We start from the raw sequence: 11,417 nt of genomic DNA, 5'->3' as shown, positions 1-11,417 counted from the left end.
TGGAATAACTAATTAACTAACCACTTTCCCTCCTTCACTCTTTAGTCGTTTTCTTTTCTAGAATTCTAGGAACTATTTGAATCATGTTAGCAATTTAATAAATGGAAGGTCCATAGTTTTTTTTTTTTTTTTGGGGGGGGTTGGGGGGTGGTGTTTGGGGAGGGGGTGAATTAATATCTATAGTCAGTTCTAAAATATTGATGGTGTTTCTTTTATCTAGATATTTACTTTGTTTCAAATGAAAATATGTTCTCAGGTGATCTTTATGGCTTTCCATTTCTCATAAATCATTTTCTAATGTTCTTTTTTAATTATTTAAGAATCACATCTTATGTTTTATTTAGGCTCATTACATAAAAAATAAACACCGGAGTGCAGCAAAAGCTGTTTTTGCTTTGGAATCTTCATATAAGTGGGCATTAAGTGGCACTGCGCTTCAGGTTGGAGAACTTCATTCTCTGGTTAGTGGCATCTAATTCATGGGGCATTTAGTTATTATTAGTCTGCTACATTTAATAAATTTGCTACTTGAATTGTACAGGTCCGTTTTCTACAGCTGACACCTTACTCGTATTTATTCTGTACAGAGTGTGATTGTAAATCTCTCGAGTACAGGTAATTTACTGGGTGCTTATTGTCATGCTTGGTCTAATCAGACATCTGTTTCCATTCATGTTTTATTTATTTATTTATTATTATATTCTTTTCACTCTATCTATGAATATTAAAATATATATATATATATAATATATTTACTACTATGGAAAAATCAATGAAGTTGGATATAAGTGGATTTGAAAGCCCAAGGATGTGGCTCAACCCATTAAAGATGTTATCCAAATAACTAGTACAAGTTATAAAGGGAAACTCTTGAATATTTGCTTCATTTTATTCTGTTTTAAGTTCACTTTCCCAATTACGTTTGGGAGCTCTATTTAGGAGTTGCTTTGATATTTTCGTCTTTGAATTTGCGGTGTCATGGAAAAAAGTTGCCACTGCTCCCTTCACTGAAGGGATTTAACATTTGGAGTAGAGTGACATTACTTTAACAAATAAGATCTTCCTGGGGGACCCATCAGTGCACACTGAACCAACCTGTTATGGTGCAGACACATATCATGGCTAGTTACTATCCTCTGTATATGAAGTTAATATCTTCCAGGAGTACTAGCCATACTTGTTGCTATCCTCATTACCATATTTTGTGTATATGAAGTTAATATAGAACATGTTCACTCGCATGCTGAAATTTTGTCAATTTGAATTCATGATATGCCTATATAAATGAAGTTAATATCTTCCAGGAGTACATGCCACTTGTTCACTCGCATGCTGAAATTTTGTCAATTTCATATTTTCATTGCTATTGCAGTTCCATTTTTCATTCTTAACTTTCTGTAACAAACTACTTTGTTATATCTGTCATTTGTAACATACTGTCAATTACAGTTCCAAAAGAAAGTGCAACTGTGTCCATTCGACGTCGCATTTTTTGTGGTGGAAAAGAGTGAGTTTTACATCTTGTTAGCCATTGTTGTATTTCTCTTTTCTTTTGTAGTTGTCATCATGGCCTGAGGTTTAACTGTAACATTTCTGTTTTAGTATATTTCTCAACCTATACTAGCATCAAAAGATGATGTCAATCAAAAAAGAAGCTGCAGAAGAGCAATGATTTTACTAAAACATAAAATTTTGAAAAGCATAGCACTAAGACGCACTAAGAAGGGAAGGGCTGCAGATATTTATAATTCCCTTCCTCAAAAAATTGTAAGTACAGCTCTCTCTCTCTCTCGTAGGAGTTAAGGAGTCTTGATGAAGAAGGTTACAGTGTGTGCAATTCAAGCTTGGTCAATGATATTTCTTTGGGCTGATGAAAAAAGTGATTGTCTTTCCCAGAGTTTCTGATAATCCCTGTTTTCTAGGTTCAATTGAGGCAAGATATTTTTGACATTGACGAAAAAAATTATTACAGATCACTGTACAATATAAGTCGGTTACAATTTTATCAGTGAGTTCTCTTGCTTCTTTTCTTCTTTTGTTGCTTTGTATTTGGTAATATGTAGCAGCTCCATATTAATTCTTGTACAAGCATTCAATGTTCACCATGCACTTTCTGCTATCTCATTTTTTTTTCCACCACTTGCATTGGTTCTATGATTCAATTTTCACTGTGTTACAACTTTCGTAATTTCTTTGCTTTGAATGTATGTATGTGCTAGTGCTTATCTGTATATTTTCCTCTTTTGATCGAGGTCCACGGGCCCCACAATATCAACTAAATAAGTGGTTGTGAGCGAGTGCAGGACCTCCTATTCTTGCCCGGGGGTGACAACTCCAGCCCTATCCGTGGTGTGTTATAGAAGCCCCCACTCTGACTTTCCTTCCAAACCTAAGTTTTGTTTACTCTAGTCATATAAATTTTTTAAATTGTGTTAATGTTGGATTTTAATCTTCGCTTCCAAAAAACCTGTGCTCTAGCTCTGGCTGCCAACTGCAAGAAGCCTCTTTGAAAGTATCACTCTTGCCCTGGATTTTGCTATAGCTTTCCCTTAATATTTTCAGAAACATCCCATCCACAAAGTTACTACCATTCCTTTTCCCCAATATTTTGAAAACAACGAATTTAATATCCTAAACGTTTATATATTAAACCTCTATGCTGTATTCAATATATAATGTAAATATTCTCTATGTAAAGTTCTTCTGGGCTGCAAACCCGTCCAGTTTTTGAGAACCAATTCTTCCACATCTTTTTATTTATTTAATATTTGTGTACAACCTGCAGAATAGAGAACGGAAGAAGAAGAATAGGGAGCAAGGGAATTGTTATAACTATCTCACCCACCATTCCACATCTTTTTATTTATTTAATAGTTGCATACAACGACAATAGACTTACTAATCAATAGACAATTCTAAATATAAAAGTGTAAGAGAGTCGTCGATTCTCCATAAAGTCCACATGAAATCCTCATGTTTTTTTATTCTTTTTCTATTCTTTTTTTTTTTTCAGAGGGGGGGGGAGAGAGGAGGGAGGTTGATAATATATTAAGAGAAAAGAAAAGAATTAAACAATAACACAATATATTTTATGTTGGCATTTTTTTTTTTTTTTTTTGAGGGGTTGGGTGAATATATATTAAGAGAAAAGGAAATAAACAATAAAACTGTGGAGTAGGCTAACCAAGGGGAAGACCCCAATTAACACAAACAAAACAACCAAAAAGTGGAACAAAACTAGCAATAAGGACCAAGAACAAATCGAAGGGAAACAAACAAGTTTTCTATACTTGTAGCTTTTCTTTTCCTTGTTTTTGAGAATCTGTACTTCAACCGTTTCTTACAGAAGATGAGAGTTCTGATTGATTGTGATGGTACTAAATATCATGCTGCTTTACAAGTGTTCTTGTGTTGTTGGTTAATTCCAGTATTATGTGCAATCAGTTCCTGGACAAGTTTCTATATGATGCACTCTGTAACTGGCAGATATGTTGCAGATAAATCTGTATTGAATAATTTCATGCACATAATTCAACTCCTTACAAGAATACGACAGGTGAGTGATTAATCCTCTCTGAACTCTAACTGTTGGTTTCTGCTGCATCTGTATGATTTCAGTTTAAGATTCTTCCCAATACGTTTTGTGTCTGTGCTATGAAAGCTAAGTTAAGTTACAGGTTTGGTGCAGATTTGGTTGCACAGTATGATCAATTTGACTTAGTGTTGGTTGAATACTTGATAGAGTTCCTTAAACTTTGATATTATTTTCTAAATGTTCAGTGGTTGAAGATGTTGGCCATGCCCTTCGCCTATTTTTTTGCACTGACCCATTGTGCAATAAGCCTGATTTGAGGTGGTAAATGCATTGGGCCATCGTGGGTAGGACTGTAGATGGACTGAATATGGACTAGGTATACCTATTTGTAGACAATAGGCAGCAGTCTATTAAACCCTATCGCAGAGCAGGTTTAGGTTTTAAAATTAGGAAACAACTCACAATCAAGAACCACAACAACAATGAACAGTAGGAGATGATATTACCATCAAAGGGAAGCCTTGGGGGATGGAATCAGACTTCAAAATCTCAGTCCAAGCTGATGGCCCAATCTGAGATATATTGATTCTTGAATTAGGGTCCAATAAGGAGCTTTCTGGATTCATACACACTAGGCCTCAGAACATGCCCAAACTCCCATCAAGTACAGGGTCCTATGATCGTACTTGATCCTCAAAATTTTGGATTGATTCAGTTGGCTGACTGGGGATATCAATGGGCTTGAAAGTTGTAGCAAGAAACCCACCCCTAAACCAGAACTGCAGGTGATGAAGCCTTCTACAAACAGTAGCAGCAATCAACAGCAACTTGAACTTAATTGTTGGAAGTAACAGAGACAACCAGAAGCCCAAATAGAACTCTCTTGGAAGAACACACGCCAAGAAGCACGAAGAAACAAATAGATTAAAGAAAACCGAGATTTAACCTGGTTCACACACCAATTTGATCTGCTACGTCCACGGGTGAAGGTGAAGATGATTCACTATATGATGGAAGAAAGGTTATATTGGAGATCTCTCAAGAACATTGAGATTCGCAGCAAGAAACTCTCACCCATAAACCCTAACTTGAAAACCCCATTCTCACTCATGTTTCTCGTACTTGCGCAACAAGACAGTAAAACATATAAAAATACTCCTTTTCTACCATCACAATCTCAGGAAAAATAAATCCCATTCGGGATAGCCATAAAAAATGTTGGAGCGGGTCAATCTTCGAAATGGGTACAAGAATTTGAGACGCACATAACAGTCTTGGTTAGCCTCAGTTGACCAGGGAATAAGAACTCAGACCAATGAATAAAAAGGTATCAATTGGGAGAAAAAAAGGGGATAGGGGCTATCTCAGTCCAGGGTCTCTCACCCATGGCCTCTCACCGTAACTGCTTCACACAACACAACTCTCTCTCAGTATTCCAGCACAAAGCTTGCTTATTTTTTGCCTTAATCCGTTGGGGAATAGACCCCTTAATTATATCTATATTGAAGTATTCAGTTACAAGATCGATGGGGTGATAGAACCTCCCATACACATGCTCAATCCAAAATAAATCCCTCCCTCAACAAATTAGAAAGTAGGGAAATAGAAACCCAAACTATGGAAACTACCAACTAACCTATTAGAGTGAGAATAAAAAGTAGATAAGATGTTGACCAGCTTATAGCCCTTCATATGCAAGCTGGCTTGGGCCCACAAAAATCTGGAAAATCTCCCAAGATCTCTCTCTACGCAAGTCTTTCTTGGATGTACATTTCTTATACACAAGCTGTCATGGGGCCCGCAGAATATTTCAAAATCTTCTGGAATTCTTCTCCATGCACACCACAAGATATGTCAAAAATCTCTCCCAAAATACTGGCTACATGAGGGGGTTGCAAATGAACCTGTACAGGTCGTTACTGTTCCCAACCACCATCAATCTACATTAAAATATGCTGAAGAACAAAATGCTGTTCCAAGGAAATTTTGGAACAGAAGGAGCAATAGCATTTTCAAGGATGAAACATGCTGTGCCTTATTTAAATATTCCATTTTGATTGATGATTTATTTTAAAGAACTTCAAATGCTTTTAATTCTCTTGAAAGAATTGTTAGGACCCCCTCATCCCTATTCCCTATTCCCAGCAACAGCTGCAGTTAAATTTATGGGATATCGCTTGAACGCTCAAGACATTGTCTTAATTTTTCTATATTACATCAAACAAAAACTAGTGCACGTTTAAGAATTTTTTTGTTTATGCCAATCCTAACAGTAAACAAATAGATAGATATCAAATGTAATTGGAGCGCTTGAAGAAGGTAAGAATTATTCAAAATTGTATCAGACTTGACTCAAACACTCATTTGTATTACATATCGAAATGTTTCTTGCAGAACTTGAGGATAGAATTTTCTAGATATTTTATATTTCCGAGGGGAAGGAAAGATAACACCATTAAGTCTTTGTTTCTATAATATCGTTGGGTTGTTTTTTCATGTGCTAACTTCGTTTCTCAAGACTCTGTTGTAGGTAAAATTTGACAGTCTGGTTAAAGTTTTGACTCATGAAAGCTCTTTGAGTTCTTGTTCAATATCTCCTCTCCATTATTTTGGACTTCTAATTGTTGGGAGAATAGTCCCACATCAGTTACCTCTAAAGCCTTCTGTTGCTTCATATTCCTATGTGTCCCTCCACCCAATAGTTCGAGCTTTTGGGTTGGATAATTGCACTAATGTGGAGTGACACTGTCTTTAAGATTGAAAGCTCATGAGCTATAATTTCTGCAAGTTCATATGGCTGATTTGCCTCTTTATTTGCACCTCAGGTAGCAGATCATCCATACATTGACATATATTCCCAAGCTGTATGCAATCTTGATATTAATGAAAGAACCTGTGACATTTGCCTTGATGTAGCAGAAGATCCAGTGGTGAGCCATTGAGTTGTGTTTAGATCATCTGATATTTTGTACAATCCAATCCTTCTTTTCATTGCCACCATCATCTTTCAGGTTACCTCTTGCCAACATGTTTTCTGTAAGGATTGTTTCATATATTACTCTGAAGCACTGGGAGAAGACTCATGTCCCAAGCAGAATAAAAAGGCAAGTATGAAGAGGACTGAACGTTCAAGTTTTCCGAGCAGAATTCCTCTTAAAGAATTAAAGCCGAGCACAAAAATGTTGGCCTTGGTATGTAGGCTCTGAGTAGATTCCCCCACCCGCCACTCTTCTGTTTTAATTGAAAAAAGCATATATTGTAGATGAAAAGCAAGTTCATTTGAAGAATAAATGAATGGAAAAACCAGTAAGTCTCTGAACATTCTACAAAGGGTAAGTGATAAAGTAAAAATATATCATCGCAACCCTCGATTACCTTGGACCAAGGGTTGGGATTTTCTATGTGATTTGCTGACCTAGGTCTCCAGCTGAATGAGACATTCAGGAAGGAAAACAAATGATGCATTTCCCTGTTAAGATTGGAGAATCTCCATGCAAAAACACCATCAGAAGAGAAACATCTGATCACTATCGCACAGTTCCTCTCAACTACAAGCTGTCTGAAAGAGGACTTCACTAAAACAAAACAAGCTGATTTGACTTATACCATGAGTCCAAAAGCAGTTGCATCTTACACAGCAAGCTATCATTTAATCCTCTCACAAACTCCGAGGGCCCATGTTCCTCAAAAAGCATTCACTAAAATTGAGGTTAATGTGGTCCTTAAGCATATTAAAGAAGCAAAAGGAAGGTTACGGCATGGTTAGGGAGAGAATTCCTGGTGTACCATTTATCTTTATCTATGTAATTATTAGATAATGCTTATATCACAATTATGTAGTTTATTTGTGTTATGAACCACCATGGAAACATCCGTACTTGACTTATCTATAATCCAGCAGAACATGGAGTTTGTGAAGGCAATCTTTTTCTGTCGAAGTACTTCCTTTTGATTTCTGTAACCAATGGCCTACAAAGTGAATCAATGGAGTATAACTTGTGATGAGCTTTGATTTCAAGTTTGTTGGAATCTTTGCATGCATATTTGTTGAATTACCTTCAGGAAATCCATATTCTTGAATGAACCACAGAGTCCAAATTCCCTAGGAACTCCCATAATTATTTAGCCTTGTCAAACCATTCTGTACCTATAGTATGATCCAACAAAACACAAACACTGATTTTCCAATGCACATTTCCGCTTCCAATGAATGTGTCACCTCTGTAACTCTACAAGATCAAGGATCTGAAAATCTTTATCTTTCTTTTCTCTGTCATTGTTCATTGAAGTCTAAGGGTTTGTTTCTTCTTCCTGTCCAACTGCATCTTCTTATTCTTTCATTGAATTGCTTGCTTTGTCCATCCATATTCTCACAAACTATACTTGTCTCTAGAAAAGCTACCACAAGGGAATTGACAAATAGCTTTCAAGTACACCATGCGCCATTTGAATGGCTAATGATCAACGTAAAATAATTATAACGCAAATTTGAAGTAATAGAACTGTTTATGGTAGATCTATCAAGAAAGTGGACTGATTGGATGATCCTAAGCATTCTGATTGTCAAGTGTTATTATTCAACTTTCTCAAGAACACAGGATAAGATTTCTGAAACACCTTGATACACTCAAATTATTTCTATCATTTACCACATGTTTTTATTCAGGTTTGGTCAATCATTTTCACTTTTTTTCGTCGGGTTAATGTTTTTTATAGCTAACTGATTATTGGCTGTGGAACTTCTACAGAGGGACGAAATCAATAAAATGATTCAAAGAGATAAGTCAGCAAAAGGAGTTGTTTTGAGCCAGTTCACATCATTTTTGGAGTTGATAGGATACTTTCTCTTTAATGTACAGTAAAAATGCACAAAACCATATAAATTTTGGTGGACACCCTGAAAAGCAGACCCTTATTGAGTGTTGTACATTTTGCAGTCTGGAATACATTATGTTCCACATGTGGGACAAATGACCTTGGCCACAAGCAATTCTGCAATAGAGACCTTTAATCGTGGAGACTGCAAGATTTTTCTTGTTAGCTTTAAAGCTGGTGCTGCTGTCCTCAAGCTGATAAAAGCATCTCATGTGAGTTACAATTTCCATTGTTGATTATGTACATTCTGTTAACTTTACTTATTAAGTGAATGCTTTTGGGACATCGACAGTCACTGCATTCAAACCTACTGGTTTAGGAGGTTTAGAAATCTCCAGTGTAACCTTACTGAATTTTTCGTCAAACACCTCTTCCCAACCCAGTATTGAATTTTCCTTTTTCGTTTTCTTACTCTCTACTAGTTTATTGGCCACACTGCCATTTATGTTGGGATGGTTGTGGCTTTTAGCTTGTGTACTCAGTTCTGATATATGTGTGTTTTTTTCCTCTCGTGAGTCCTGCTTAGGTTTTCTTAATGGATCCGTGGTGGAATCCAACCCAGGAGTTGCAGGCTGTAGATCTAATCCGCCGAATTGGACAGAAAGAACAAGTCAGGTGTGGTTCTTCACCTACTTGTCAATTCCCACCAAGTCATGCACTAATCAATTTAGAAATAAAATTTTTATTTCTGGATATTTTCTTAGGGTCATAAGTTTCATTATTAAAGACACAATTGAAGAGAAGATTCTGATGCTGCAGGAGATAAATCAGTTGGTGTTTGAAGGGCAAGTCCAATTCGTTGACCCATCCATGTTACAATCTTTATTAGCATCTGATGGGATTCCCCCATTATATAAAACTAATCTGATTGTTCCTTTGGGTTTTACAGGAATCCTGGTGGTTCTCCTAAGGACATGGGAAGATTAACAGAAAATGAATTAACATATTTGTTTTTACTATAAGCAAAAGTACCTTGAAATGGCGTATGGCTTTTGAAGAGAAGGCATGAATTGGTTTGAAAAGGAGTGTAAGAGCCATCTTGATCAGTGAGTACTTCAAATTCATATTCAGACTAATCCCATGAAAATGGATTGGTGTTGTAAACCTATTTGATTTGATCTCAGAGATTGAGAAGTCTTCTGTAAAAGCAACAGCTCAAGTGTGATAAATGTGATAAAAAGATGTCATCAATCCTCTTCCTCTTCCATTACAAATTTCTGTTCATCATATCTTTTGCCCCTGATGAAATTACTCCTGAAAATGATCAGACGATCTTCATTTCTAGTAGCTCATGATCTAGACATCTGGTACCTATGATATTGTTGATCCAAACAAGTTACAGTTGGACCCTAGAATATGTGGAGAGAGAGAGAGAGAGAGAGAGAGATCCACTCTACCTCTTCAAGCCCAAAGGGTGGGTCAGGGATAGGTTCCTCTGTATGATTTCACTCTGCAACTACCAAAGCAGCAACCAATACAGACCGAGAGAGTCTCCTTAGCGCTTACCCACTACTCCGCTGCGGCGGTGGAAGATGGGTAGGTGCTAATTATGGTTGCCGACTGTCGGATTGGAATTTAATCGATGGCTGGATCTCATGCTATTAAGCAAATACCACTCAGAAATCAAAATTCTCATCCAACGGTGGGTTCCAAGCTTAGATAACGGAATCCACGTCAGTAGTCCCGTAGCCGTTAAGCGTTTTCTAACGGGAAGATTCCAACTGAAACCAAACTCCCAACTTTCAAGCTAAATACCGGCTTCCCAACCTCTTCCTCGATTGATTTCAATCTGACGGGCCAGGTCAACTTTCAAGCTAAACTGTCAAGCCTTTTTCTTTTTTGTCCTCGATAGGTTAAACCGTCAAGCCTTGCTTCCCACAACCACCGGAGCTCTCCTCTCCTCTCTCAAAATGACTACATCGCTCCTCCTGCCCACAGAGATGAAGCTAGGGTCCTGTTGCATAGGTTCGAAACTTATCTGCTCTTTCCATTTCCAGAGAATCGTTTCTTTTTTTCAAATCTTTTCCCCGTTCTTCTCATTTTTATTTAAATTCCCATGTAAGTAATACAAGCAAGAAAGTGATCCTACCAGGAACTCAGTATTGCACTCTGTGAAATTGGGAACACATTATTTTGGGAAGATGTCTTACCTTGGTTCTACATTATGAATCTTCTATAAGTTTTAGCTTTGTGAAATCCAAGGATAATAAGCTAAATCATAGTCATAAATCATGTGTTTGTGTGTTTTTGTTCCCGTGTTGTCATTATTTTTAAGTTATGTATGTCTCTTCTTTTCCTGGTCCTCCTGTTCCTGAAGCTTGAAGTTTCAACGTAGCTTATGGCCTTGTAAGTTTCTTCTTAATAATGGAAGATTCACATTTAGTTTTTGTTTTAAGTTCATTATATCAAAGATAGATGCATCAGCGTTGTAAAGGCTGTTCTTGCTTTGGAGTCTTCATACAGATGAGCGGGCAATGCATTTCAAAACCATGTTGGAGAACTTTATTCACTAATGTAATCTAAATTCATGGGTTGTTAGGTGTTATGATATATTTAACTTTTTGGTTGAATAATATTGTGTTTTGAGTTATACAAGTCTGTTTTCTATATATGACGACTATATATAAAACCTTATTTATATTATTTCTCAACAAGAGTAATATGAGTAAAGGTGTTATATGTAGAAAAACTATGTGAATCTCAGGCATTGCGTACAATGTTATTTGTAGAAAGCAAACTTGTATAAATCAAGTCACAAAATTTGTCAAACTCAAAAGTTAAAAATAACATAACAGCTAACAACTCAAGGATTTAGATCACATCAATGGATAAAATTCTCTAATATGATTCTGAAGCAAACGTCAAAGCCCATTTATATGAAACTCCAAAGCGAAAAACAGTCTTTGTAGCACTACTTTGTCTATCTTTGATATAACCTAAAACAAAAATTATTTGCTACAATTTCACCTAAAAGCTTAACCTTTTAGTGAGAGACAGCATTAATCTA

The 11,417-nt window shown here is 36.5% G+C and overlaps 1 protein-coding gene across 1 annotated transcript; it reads left to right on the top strand.

Moving 5' to 3' along the window:
* Positions 1-1,546: 1,546 nt before the first annotated feature.
* LOC122094837 (ATP-dependent helicase rhp16-like) lies at positions 1,547-9,372 on the top strand. Its single transcript, XM_042665430.1, has 10 exons — positions 1,547-1,767; positions 1,923-2,008; positions 3,487-3,556; positions 6,361-6,465; positions 6,547-6,726; positions 8,284-8,388; positions 8,473-8,622; positions 8,937-9,025; positions 9,115-9,195; positions 9,300-9,372. Exons 1-10 carry the CDS (start codon positions 1,669-1,671, stop codon positions 9,370-9,372), a joined length of 1,038 nt encoding a protein of 345 aa, XP_042521364.1. The 5' UTR covers positions 1,547-1,668.
* Positions 9,373-11,417: the final 2,045 nt, after the last annotated feature.

Source organism: Macadamia integrifolia, chromosome 12, assembly GCF_013358625.1.
Source record: "Macadamia integrifolia cultivar HAES 741 chromosome 12, SCU_Mint_v3, whole genome shotgun sequence".
NCBI classification, from domain to species: Eukaryota; Viridiplantae; Streptophyta; class Magnoliopsida; order Proteales; family Proteaceae; genus Macadamia; species Macadamia integrifolia.
Note: the sequence above shows the minus strand (reverse complement) of the source record. Positions and strands in the feature narration are given on the sequence as shown.

Coding starts and splice junctions, on each gene's coding strand:
- LOC122094837 (XM_042665430.1), top strand. CDS start 1,669: ATGATTTTACTAAAACATAAAATTTTGAAAAGCATAGCACTAAGACGC. Junction 8,623..8,936: donor AGCTGATAAAAGCATCTCAT/GTGAGTTACAAT, acceptor AGTCCTGCTTAG/GTTTTCTTAATGGATCCGTG. Junction 9,196..9,299: donor AATCAGTTGGTGTTTGAAGG/GCAAGTCCAATT, acceptor TGGGTTTTACAG/GAATCCTGGTGGTTCTCCTA.